The 13400-nt window shown below is 34.9% G+C and overlaps 1 protein-coding gene across 1 annotated transcript in view; it reads right to left on the reverse strand.

The window, feature by feature from the left end:
• CCDC172 (coiled-coil domain containing 172) overlaps positions 1 to 13400 on the reverse strand; it is a 62122-nt gene that overhangs the window by 19845 nt on the left and 28877 nt on the right. Inside the window, exons 4-5 of the mRNA XM_005698510.1 lie at positions 3752 to 3868; positions 2346 to 2511 (exon numbers count right to left, since the gene is read on the reverse strand). Of these exons, the coding sequence (XP_005698567.1) occupies positions 2346 to 2511; positions 3752 to 3868 (283 nt within the window). The remainder of the gene's footprint in view (positions 1 to 2345; positions 2512 to 3751; positions 3869 to 13400) is intronic.

Consider the following 13400-nt stretch of genomic DNA (forward strand, 5'->3'; position numbering starts at 1 on the left):
TGAGATACAATTTCTTTTTCACAGATACAGTGATTTTTGGTTGGATACCAGACATTTTGTTTACTATTTTGTTGATGTTTGAATTTTGCTCTCTTCCCCTCAAGCATGTTGATACCTGCTTATTTAGCATGCAGTTAGGTAACATAATTAGGTTCAAACCGTGCTTTTAAGATTTAGAGTGTATCCAGAGTAGCCTTAGGTCGAAGGCTAATTGAATCCTACTATTAAGGCAGGATTCTTCTGTTAAATGAGCTCTTTCTATTCTTAAAGGATGGAACATGAATGTCTCCCAGTCCTGTGTGAGCTCACAGAATTGTTGACCTTATGATTCCCCAGCAGTTTTTCTTTATTCAGTCTAGAGGACTTTCCCCTATGTATGCAAAGAATAATATATAGCCAAAGACTAAAAGCAACCTCTATGTAGATTTCTGGAGGTTTTGTCTGTGCAGTTCTTTCCTCTCAGTACGTTGTCCTGAAAATTTCAACTAACTCAGCCTCCCTGAACTCCAGTCTTTGTATCCTCGACTCAATCAGGCCACTGTGTTTTGTTTAAGTTCCCTCTCTCACTCCTGTTGTCAAAAAACTGTAACCAGGTAAAAGCTTAGGTAATCATGCCTCATGTGTTTTCCTTCTCTTAGGAATCATAGCCTTGGACAGTCTCTTGTCCTTAATATCTAAAAATAGTTTTTAATACATTTATTCTAGTTCTAGTTTTTGTATTGTGCTCCTTCCTGATCATTTTATATATATATATATATGAACATCCCAGATGTATGCCTATAAGATGTATGCTTATATGTATGCCTGAAGAACCTCTGTCCTACACGCTCTACCCAAAGCAACTTATCTCTGAGAGCCTCATTTCCTTCATCTATGAAATTAAGCTAATTAAAAAGTATAATCCTTATATTTTAAGGGTTTAATTATGATCCAGGCAGCATTCTATGTAATTAAATATTATTTCGTGAGTACTTACAACAATCTTGTTAAGGTCATTATCATTATCCTCCATCTTCATAGATGAAGAAACTGAAGCAAATAAAACTTAAGCATCTTGTCCCAAATCACATATTACTCTCTGCTGGTTCTCTTGCCCTCTTCGACATCTCTGTCTCATTATTCTCTTCCTTTCCTTAAACGCTATGCTTTTCCATTTTCTGCCTTTGGTCTTTGCTACCCCTCTATGTTCCCTCTACATGTTCCCTTTGAATTATGTTAGCAACTTCTCTGAAATCCCACACCTAATGTTCTAGCTTGATCTTTTGTATCAGTTTCACAACCAATTTCAGCCTACTACTTGGGCACTTCTACCTGTTTATCCCATAGACACCTCTAACTAAAAACATTGAAACAAAACTTAATTTTTTGTCCAGAAAAGGCTATAGTTCACCTCCATCTCTGCTCTTCCTCTTGGTACCACATTCTACCCAATCTCTGAAGTGTGAAAACTGTGGTTCATGCTTGACTTTCTTTATATCTGTTTAGTCAGTGAAATACCTGTCATTCTTTCTAAAAATCTCTTTGTCTTCTCCTCTCTTTGGTAACTTCTATTTTTTTAATAATTTTATTTATTTATGGCTGTACTGAGTCTTCATTTTGTGCAGGGTTTTCTCTAGTTACAGTGAGCGGGTGCTACTCTTAGTTGCTGTGGGCAGGTTTCTCATTGTGGTGGCTTCTCTTTCTGCACAGTACAAGCTCTAGGTCATGTGGGCTTCAGTAGTTGAGGCACATGGGCTCAACAGCTGCAGAACAAGGGCTTAGCTGCTCTACTGCATATGGAATTTTCCCTGGCCAGCGATCAAACCCCTGTCTCTTGCATTGACAGATGGATTCTTCACCACTAGCCTCTCTTTGATAATTTCTTTAGTTCAGGATCTTATTACAGACTACAATTACCTGCATACTAATGTTTCTGAAATGGAATGCTCCCTACCTCATTGTTTAACAGTGTTTCCTAAACTGTATTGGCGGTAGAATAAAGATCACAGCAACAATATCACTTATATACTTTCTATCACAATGTACTATAAATATCTGCCTATATATTTCATCCCCTTACATTTTAGTTTTATACCTCCAGGACCTAGAAGGGTGCCAAATATATAACAGATAGTAAACAGAATTTGGTTATTAAATAAAAGACCAATGATCATATCACACCTACTTCTAAAAAGCTTCAGACAGCTCACAGTAAAAGAGACATACAATTAAGATAAAAGTAAAAGAATAGCAATGCAATAACCCAATTTACTTATAAAAATGTAAAGTTTCTGGAAAATTCATTAAGTCAAAATAAGTTATCTTCATTAATGCCAGATAAATGAGGTGGCACTATGTTTTCATACCCATTTTAAGAATGTTTGCCTGGTTTTCTAAGTCAGATATTTGAATCTCGACATTTTCTTTCATTGAAAGCTCTCGTTTCTTTGTTAATTCATATTCATTATTGAAGTCTGTAATTTCCTTAATAAATTTTTCTTCCTCCTCTGTAACTCTTCTTTTTGTAGCCTCCTGAAAAATGGAAACAAAGGACCAAATATAGGTGTTAATTGCAACAATATTCTTCTTTAATGATTAAAATTTAATCATTTGGAAATACTGAGAATAACACAGAAAATTATATTCCTGGTACTAAAATGTTATATTCTTCCAGCAATATTAATTTAAAAACTGAGGTTATTACATGATAACAACCAACTATTTTCATGTGAAAAATTTATCCTTAATATTTTAGGAGAATTATTGAGGTAGAGATTTTACCACCCATCATTATGTATGTGTCTGTTTGTGTATTAAACTTACAGGCATATATGCCATTTTGTCATTGCAAAATTGGTGGTAAAATAACTAAATGATCAAAGTTGAAAATCTATACTCAAAGGAATTACATTGCAACTGGATGGTAAAAGAATTAAATGACCGAAGTTGAAAATGCAGATCTACACTCAAAGGAATTACTGTCCTTTGAGTGTAAATTCCAAGAAAATCTTTTAAAATGTAGACAAGGTAAAATTACATGGTCATTTCAAATACAGTTCTAAATAACAGTTTAAATTTCATAAAATGTCAACATGAAGTAGAAAGAAATAAGAATTTCCAGAAACTTTAAACAATGCTAGAACCTAAACTTTTTGACAATGGTAGAACCTAAACATTACTGTATTTTCCAATTTTTTTCCAAGAAACATAACTAATTAAGAGCTACAGCTGGAAACTTGCCATGCCATTCATAACCATTTGGTGGTTGATTCTGACTCTGGATATATATTTTTAACAGTTTAGAATGTATTTTTTTCAAAAAGTCAATTAGTTATAGATTATATTCCTAAGCTGTTCTTGTCATTTAAAGCTACTGAGTCTGTTTGCTGTGATTTATGATTTTAAAAATAAACAAAATTTATCTTTGCTCCCACATCCATTAATTTGCCGGAAGTCTGAATCTCTGTGCCTTTCAAAAGCATTAAAACCAAGATCTTGAAGCCTGAGCAATTCAACTCAGTTTCAATGTTTCTTTTATGCTTATTACAACAGCAAATAATTTCTATAGTGCATCCTGACAATTTAATTCTTTCAAACTGTGTTACTCTACCAATTGGTTTAAAATAGCACTTAATAATTTTCCATATCTCAAGAGGACTACCTGCCAATATGTGTATGGATGATTTTTCTAAACATATATCTAAAGCATATTTTTACACAGATTTTTGATACAATTAGTAAAATAAACTTTTCCAAATTGCTGGAGACGTACAAAGGTTTGGAGAAGCATATTCCTTTGGTTTGTAATTTCATTGCACTGTCTTTCTAAGGCATTTTCATGCGTTTTCCAAAGCTGTAAGAGGAAGGCTTTTTCAGAAAACTGCTGAACCTTTAAAGCAAAAAAAAAAAAAACGAATCAGAATGAAACAATTAGACATTTCAGGTATCTTAGTTAACAGAATATATCTGTATAGTATAAAAATTTTTATATCAACCTTTAAAATGAAAAATAAAATTCACATTAAGCATCTTACTTTACATGCTCTATCTTAAATTATTTTATAAGTGCTTTATAATTTTTATAATCTCTTCCTCTAATAAAACTATAGGCACATGAAGGGCAGAGAATGCATTTGCTTTTTCCTGATATCTAGTACATTTGGTAGCTTAGGTACTAAAGCTTTTTGATGACACATACTGAAATTTGCTTCAAGACAGCTTGTTTTAAAGAACAAGTTTTTAGTCTTATTACTAGAAAATATGATGGAGAAATCATGTATACAATATGACTAATAAAATAATGAGATCAAATCTACAAACCACAGGCAAAAATCCACTCCCATGACTATAGTTATACCCAATAAAACACAAATCTGTTAAAGTTCTCAAATGGGTTTTGAGAACTCATTTTTTATTTTAGTACCTCATTTGGTTCTAACTAGCAAAAGATATAATAAACATTAATATTAGATATGTAACTGTTATTTCATTTGGGCTATAAAGAATAGCATCTCTTGAGACCATGAATATTGAAATGAAAGTCAGGAAGCTTTAATATGTAAAAGCTAAAAATGATGCCAGACTGGAAACAATCCTTCCACTACATTCAGTACTGGCCCTCATAAGAAAGCATCACTTCAAGTTTGGGTCTGTTCCCATTTGCAAAGAGAAAAGAAAAAGGAAATAAATCTGAACTTAAATTGCAAAAAGCAAGACTTATGCTAGCTATAAGAGCTTCTTCAAGGTGAGAGACAGGTTGTGAAATCTCTGTCCCAGAAGATATTGAATAGTAAAGAGCTTAGGAATAGTCTGGTCCAGACCCAAAGGGCTGGCCTAAAAGACATTTTGAAATGATATGGCTAAAAAGCCCTACAAATACTGGCATTAAAAAAAGCAGCTGAAATAAAACAGAAAATATGATCTTACATTCATATAATATCATAGCACATCTGCCCATACCTTCAGCACTTAGTGCTGATTTCATCAACTCTATCATCAATAAAGAAAGATTAGAAAGGTGCAACTTACATGACCAAAGGGATACAGAAAATACTTTCAAAATTGGGGGAGGGGTGAATGGGACAGTATTTTACTGTCTGAGAAGACAGAAATTAGAAAACATATGTCTTGATCTATAAAATCATATACAAACTGGTAACAATGGTGAGCAAAGCTATGATCATGAATTCTATGACATTTATTTCAAATAAGAAAATACTTCTAAGCTATTTAATATATATTATATAAATGAGAGTAAAATGAGTTCCAAAGACGTTAATACCTTAACAAAAGTTATATAATTAATTAGGGGGAAACCCAGGACTAAAATTCAGTTCTTCTGACTTTACTGCTTCTAAACCATTGTCCTATTATGGAAATACTAGAACTATTTCACAGTAACATAAAGATACTTTTGGAACTAAAACAGGACTTCAGTCTCTGACAACAGTATAAGTTGAAAGTATACAGGATAAGAGACAGAAAAATTACCAAATACTAGGTCTATCAGAACTCATTGAGAAAAGATTGCTTGCAGTATACTCTTAACTCTCAGAGTTGCAATTATGAACAAGAACCATCAATGCTAACAAAAATGCTTTGAGACCAAACATCAGGCTGGATTAATCTTGGGTTAATCCAATTTGGTATTTTATGTAATATGCCTTTCAGAATCAAAATTCCTAAATTCTGATTCTGCTTCTACCACTATCTGTAGTCAAATCTGCAATGAAAACCAAAAATGGAGAAAATATTATTTATTAAACTAAGGAAGTTTAAAGTAAGACAAACAAATTTATTATTCAGATTCAGAAAAGCCTTATGTTAAGGGCTCAGAAATTAAGGTGTGCTATTACAGCTATCACTAAGACCTAAAATTATCACTGAACTCATGTCTTCTTTCTTAAAAGGGAAAATAATAATTAAAGAAAGATATTAGACATACTGTCATTTAATTGGAATGTTTTACCATAACCTGAAAAAAATGAAACCTAAATACACCAAATGAAAATTAGACAACTATTTAAAAGATCTGTAGGAAAAGTATAGCTGAAAATTTTCTCTTCCCTAAAATTCTATGTAAATTATCCACTTTGAGGTCTTTTTACTTCTTTGCTTTAACTCATTATTGGTGTACTCTTCATTCTTACTTTCTGTTTTACACTCTATCTTCTCATACATTTTCCTCTTTTAATCAAGACCTAAAAAGTCCCAGAGAATCAATTACTACAGAAAGATTATAGTAACATTAATTTTTAAATTTACTTAGGATCTGTGATGAAAACATTTAATGCATAATAGAATTGGCAAGTAGGGAAAAGAGAGCAATAGAAGAAAGAAGCAGGACTTTGGAGAAGCTCAAGTTAGGAAGGTTAAGAAAGAACAGATGCCTATGATATGCTGACTCACAAGCTGAGGGCGGCAATAAGTTATGGCTGTGGGACCTACATGGGGTCTAATGTTGTCAGGCCTTATATTTTATTGTAACTAAGGGGTCAAATGCTTTAGGATCCATCCAGTTCCATCTACCAAGTATAAGTTATTAATTTTACTACTAAAAAAGCTTTTCCAGACCACCTATTTGTGGAATTGTTTCTCGCTGTTCCCTTTGTTCTTCCTGTTATCAAAACTCATTTCTTAAATTATTTTTCACATTCTGACTTTTTAAAACCATATCTACCTCTATATAATATTCCAAATATAACCCTGAAGATACTGATAGGGTCACAAGATGAGGTCATTTCACAGAATAAATCATCATTAGAGATTTCTCTCATCTATCTTTTGTTCCAAAAGTACGGGTAGAAATCAGAATTGGAAAGATACTAAAAGAGATGCAAAACTGTAATTTTAAAAGATATTTCAAACTTATCTCTGGGTCAGGATTGAATTGAGGCACTATCTTACATTCATAGTAGCCTGGACATCCATGATAAAAGGAAAGAAACAAACAAACAAAAAGAGTTACTTACAAAAAGAAACTACTGGCTATATCTGCTACATTACCCAGGGATCTCAAGGGGCTACAAACAATAAAAACAAAGGGGTGGAAGGTTCAAATTTCTCTTTCTCATCTTGTTCCTTTCTCTGACTACAAATGAAATGAAAATATCTGTGTGTAGCTGTAAAATTATATTCTAGAATCAAACAGCCAAGCTTTGTCAGAAAATATTGCTGTTTTGAAAAATTTTAATTTCTAACAATGCCAACACTCTTTTTCAGCAATAAAGATTTTGCTTGTTTCTTCCCCTGTCTTATTTCTCCTGGGATATTTGAGCTGTCAATAGAGCTTGTAGCTTTCCCAATGAGTTGACTTATCTGGTCAGCTAGGTCAGTTTTCAGCATAGGCATTATTTGGGACTCTTCACTACTCTTGCCACTTGGACACCCTTAGGTATTTTTCCACCAAAATAACTTGAAAATTGAGAATGACCAAGGATGTGAAATTAGTGTTTGGGTTCCAGTAAATAAAGAATTTTGAGTAATGCTCAAAATTCTCCAAGTCAGGCTTCAGCAATATGTGAACCATGAACTTTCAGATGTTCAAGCTGGTCTTAGAAAAGGCAGAGGAACCAGAGATCAAATTGCCAACATCCATGGGATCATGGAAAAAGCAAGAGAGTTCCAGAAAAACATCTACTTCTGCTTTACTGACTATGCCAAAGCCTTCGACTGTGTGGATCACAACAAACTGGAAAATTCTTCAAGAGATAGGAATACCAGACCACCTGACCTGTCTCTTGAGAAATCTGTATGTAGGTCACAAAGCAACAGTGAGAACTGGACATGGAACAACAGACTGGTTCCAAATAGGAAAAGGAGTATGTCAAAGCTGTATACTGTCACCCTGCTTATTTAACTTATATGTAGAGTACATCATGAGAAACGCTGAGCTGGAGGAAGCACAAGCTGGAATCAAGATTGCCGGGAGAAATATCAATAACCTCAGATATTCAGATAACACCACCCTTATGGCAGAAAGTGAAGAAGAACTAAAGAGCCTCTTGATGAAAGTGAAAGAGGAGAGTGAAAAAGTTGGCTTAAAGCTCAACATTCAGAAAACAAAGATCATGGCATCTGGTCCCATCATTTCATGGCAAATAGATGAGGAAACAATGAGAGACTATTTTTTTGGGCTCCAGAATCACTACAGATGGTGACTGCAGCCATGAAATTAAAAGATGCTTACTCCTTGGAAGAAAAATTATGACCAACCTAGATAGCATATTCAAAAGCAGAGACATCACTTTGCCAACAAAGGTTCATCTAGTAGTCAAGGCTATGGTTTTTCCAGTAGTCATGTATGGATGTGAGAGTTGGACTCTGAAAAGAAAAGCTGAGCACCAAAGAATTGATGCTTTGGAACTGTGGTGTTGGAGAAGACTCTTGAGAGTCCGTTGGACAGCAAGGGTATCCAACCAGTCCATCCTAAAGGAGATCAGTCCTGGGTATTCATTGGAAGGACTGATGTTGAAGCTGAAACTCCAGTACTTTGGCCACCTGATGCAAAGAGCTGAGTCATTTGAAAAGACACTGATGCTGGGAAAGATTGAAGGTAGGAGGAGAAGGGGACGACAGAGGATGAGATGGTTGGATGGCATCACTGACTCAATGGACATGAGTTTGAGAAAACTCTGGAAGTTGGTGATGGACAGGGAGGCCTGGCGTGCTGCCGTCCCTGGGGTCACAAAGAGTTGGACACGACTGAGTGACTGAACTGAACTGAACTGAAACAAAGCACTAAGTATAATCTACACTTTGCTGTGGATGCTGTTGCTTAAAATAATTTCAACTTTTAGGATCTGTTATTTTGCTAATTAAATGCTCTGCCCAATAGTAAAATAGACATTACATAAGAAAACATCATGAAAGTTAGGTAGAAGATTCCACATTCATAATGATGGTAACTGGGGTAAGAATGTGTTTGCACTGACTATGAAAAAAGTTACTTAACTATTTACACACTAGAGTACATCAATGAATACTCTATCAGTTGCAGATATTAACTTAAAAAGTAGATCTATTGTTTTTTTAATAGGAGAAGGAAATGGCAACCAATTCCAGTATTTCTATCTAGAGAATCCCATGGACAAAGGAACCTGGTAGGCTACAGTCCATGGGGTTGCAGAGTTAGACACAACTGAAAGACTGAGTACACAGCACATTTTTTTTATAAATACAATTCTTAACCACAGATGGAATGCTTAAAGAATAACTCACTATGACACAGTAATCCTAATATAGGTAAGCAAAGAAGGTTCAGTGTTAGTAAATATTAGTCCTTACAATTGCTCATAAGGCTTTACATGATGCACTCCCTTATTGCATCTATTTGAAATAGCTCAACTGGAATGCCATCACCTCCACTAGCTTTGTTCACAGTGATGCTTTCTAAGGCCCACTTGACTTCACATTCCAGGATGTCTAGCTCTAGGTGAGTGATCACACCATCGTGATTATCTTGGTCATGAAGATCGTTTTTGTACAGTTCTTCTCTGTATTCTTGCCACCTCTTCTTAATATCTTCTGCTTCTGTTAGGTCCATACCATTTCTGTCCTTTATCGAGCACATCTTTGCATGAAATGTTCCCTTTGTATCTCTAATTTTCTTGAAGAGATCTCTAGTCTTTCCCATTCTGTTGTTTTCCTCTATTTCTTTCTTTTTTTTTTTACATGTTATTAGTTGTTTATTTTTTTAATTTTAAAATCTTTAATTCTTACATGCGTTCCCAAACATGAACCTCCCTCCCACCTCCCTCCCCATAACATCTCTCTGGGTCATCCCCATGCACCAGCCCCAAGCATGCTGTATCCTGCGTCAGACATAGACTGGCGATTCAATTCTTACATGATAGTATACATGTTAGAATGCCATTCTCCCAAATCATCCCACCCTCTCCCTCTCCCTCTGAGTCCAAAAGTCCGTTTATACACATCTGTGTCTTTTTTGCCTGTCTTGCATACAGGGTCGTCATTGCCATCTTTCTAAATTCCATATATATGTGTTAGTATACTGTATTGGTGTTTTTCTTTCTGGCTTACTTCACTCTGTATAATCGGCTCCAGTTTCATCCATCTCATCAGAACTGATTCAAATGAATTATTTTTAATGGCTGAGTAATACTCCATTGTGTATATGTACCACAGCTTTCTTATCCATTCATCTGCTGATGGACATCTAGGTTGTTTCCATGTCCTGGCTATTATAAACAGTGCTGCGATGAACATTGGGGTACAAGTGTCTCTTTCAATTCTGGTTTCCTCAGTGTGTATGCCCAGCAGTGGGATTGCTGGGTCATAAGGTAGTTCTATTTGCAATTTTTTAAGGAATCTCCACACTGTTCTCCAAAGTGGCTGTACTAGTTTGCATTCCCACCAACAGTGTAGGAGGGTTCCCTTTTCTCCACACCCTCTCCAGCATTTATTGCTTGCAGATTTTTGGATCGCAGCCATTCTGACTGGTGTGAAGTGGTACCTCATTGTGGTCTTGATTTGCATTTCTCTAACAATGAGTGATGTTGAGCATCTTTTCATGTGTTTATTAGTCATCCATATGTCTTCTTTGGAGAAATGTCTATTTAGTTCTTTGGCCCATTTTTTGATTGGGTCGTTTATTTTTCTGGAATTGAGCTGCATAAGTTGCTTGTATATTTTTGAGATTAGTTGTTTTGTCAGTTGCTTCATTTGCTATTATTTTCTCCCATTCAGAAGGGCTGTCTTTTCACCTTGCTTGTATTTTCCTTTGTTGTGCAGAAGCTTTTAATTTTAATTAGATCCCATTTGTTTATTTTTGCTTTTATTTCCAGAATTCTAGGAGGTGGATCATAGAGGATCCTGCTGTGATTTATGTCTGGAGAGTGTTTTGCCTATATTCTCCTCTAGGAGTTTTGATATTTTCTGGTCTTACATTTAGATCTTTGAATCCATTTTGAGTTTATTTTTGTGTGCGGTGTTAGAAAGTGATCTAGTTTCATTCTTTTACAAGTGGTTGACCAGTTTTCCCTAGCACCACTTGTTAAAGAGATTGTCTTTACTCCATTGTATATTCTTGCCTCCTTTGTCAAAGATAAGGTGTCCATATGTGTGTGGATTTATCTCTGGGCTTTCTATTTTGTTCCATTGATCTATATTTCTGTCTTTGTGCCAGTACCATACTGTCTTGATGACTGTGGCTTTGTAGTAGAGCCTGAAGTCAGGCAAGTTGATTCCTCCAGTTCCATTCTTATTTCTCAAGATTGCTTTGGCAATTCGAGGTTTTTTGTATTCCCATACAAATCTTGAAATTATTTGTTCTAGTTCTGTGAAAAATATGGCTGGTAGCTTGATAGGGATTGCATTGAATTTGTAAATTGCTTTGGGTAGTATACTCATTTTCACTATATTGATTCTTCCGATCCATGAACATGGTATATTTCTCCATCTATTAGTGTCCTCTTTGATTTCTTTCATCAGTGTTTTATAGTTTTCTATATATAGGTCTTTAGTTTCTTTAGGTAGATATATTCCTAAGTATTTTACTTCTTTTCGTTGCAATGGTGAATGGAATTGTTTCCTTAATTTCTTTTTCTACTTTCTCATTATTAGTGTATAGGAAGGCAAGGGATTTCTGTGTGTTGATTTTATATCCTGCAACTTTACTATATTCATTGATTAGCTCTAGTAATTTTCTGGTGGAGTCTTGAGGGTTTTCCATGTAGAGGATCATGTCATCTGCAAACAGTGAGAGTTTTACTTCTTCTTTTCCAATTTGGATTCCTTTTATTTCTTTTTCTGCTCTGATTGCTGTGGCCAAAACTTCCAGAACTATGTTGAATAGTAGCAGTGAAAGTGGGCACCCTTGTCTTGTTCCTGACTTTAGGGGAAATGCTTTCAATTTTTCACCATTGAGGATAATGTTTGCTGTGGGTTTGTCATATATAGCTTTTATTATGTTGAGGTATGTTCCTTCTATTCCTGCTTTCTGGAGAGTTTTTATCATAAATGGATGTTGAATTTTGTCAAAGGCCTTTCTCTGCATCTATTGAGATAATCATATGGTTTTTATTTTTCAATTTGTTAATGTGGTGAATTACATTGATTGATTTGCGGAATATTGAAGAATCCTTGCATCCCTGGGATAAAGCCCACTTGGTCATGGTGTATGATCTTTTTAATGTGTTGTTGGATTCTGATTGCTAGAATTTTGTTGAGGATTTTTGCATCTATGTTCATCAGTGATATTGGCCTGTAGTTTTCTTTTTTTGTGACATCTTTGTCAGGTTTTGGTATTAGGGTGATGGTGGCCTCATAGAATGAGTTTGGAAGTTTCCCTTCCTCTGCCAATTTTCTGGAAGAGTTTGAGTAGGATAGGTGTTAGCTCTTCTCTAAATTTCTGGTAGAATTCAGCTGTGAAGCCATCTGGACCTGGGCTTTTGTTTGCTGGAAGATTTCTGATTACAGTTTCAATTTCCATGCTTGTGATGGGTCTGTTAAGATTTTCTATTTCTTCCTGGTTCCAGTTTTGGAAAATTGTACTTTTCTCAAGAATTTGTCCATTTCTTCCACGTTGTCCATTTTATTGGCATACAACTGCTGATAGTAGTCTCTTATGATCCTTTGTATTTCTGTGTTGTCTGTTGTGATCTCTCCATTTTCATTTCTAATTTTATTGATTTGATTTTTCTCTCTTTGCTTCTTGATGAGTCTGGCTAATGGTTTGTCAATTTTATTTATCCTTTCAAAGAACCAGCTTTTGGCTTTGTTAATTTTTGCTATGGTCTCTTTTGTTTCTTTTGCATTTATTTCTGCCCTAATTTTTAAGATTTCTTTCCTTCTACTAACTCTGGGGTTCTCCACTTCTTCCTTTTCTAGTTGCTTTAGGTGTAGAGTTAGGTTATTTATTTGACTTTTTTCTTGTTTCTTAAGGTATGCCTGTATTGCTATGAACTTTCCTCTTAGCACTGCTTTTATAGTGTCCCACAGGTTTTGGGTTGTTGTGTTTTCATTTTCATTAGTTTCTATGTATATTTTGATTTCTTTTTTGATTTCTTCCGTGATTTGTTGGTTATTCAGAAGTGTGTTGTTCAACCTCCATATGTTGGAATTTTTAATAGTTTTTCTCCTGTAATTGAGATCTAATCTTAATGCATTATGGTCAGAAAAGATGCTTGGAATGATTTCGATTTTTTTGAATTTATCAAGTTTAGATTTATGGCCCAGGATGTGATCTATCCTGGAGAAGGTTCCATGAGCACTTGAAAAAAAGGTGAAATTCATTGTTTTGGGGTGAAATGTCCTATAGATATCAATTAGGTCTAACTGATCTAATGTATCATTTAAAGTTTGTGTTTCTCTGTTAATTTTGTTTAGTTGATCTGTCCATAGGTGTGAGTGGGGTATTAAAGTCTCCCACTATTACTGTGTTATTGTTGATTTCCACTTTC

This window comes from Capra hircus, chromosome 26 (genome assembly GCF_001704415.2).
Source record: "Capra hircus breed San Clemente chromosome 26, ASM170441v1, whole genome shotgun sequence".
NCBI lineage: Eukaryota > Metazoa > Chordata > Mammalia > Artiodactyla > Bovidae > Capra > Capra hircus.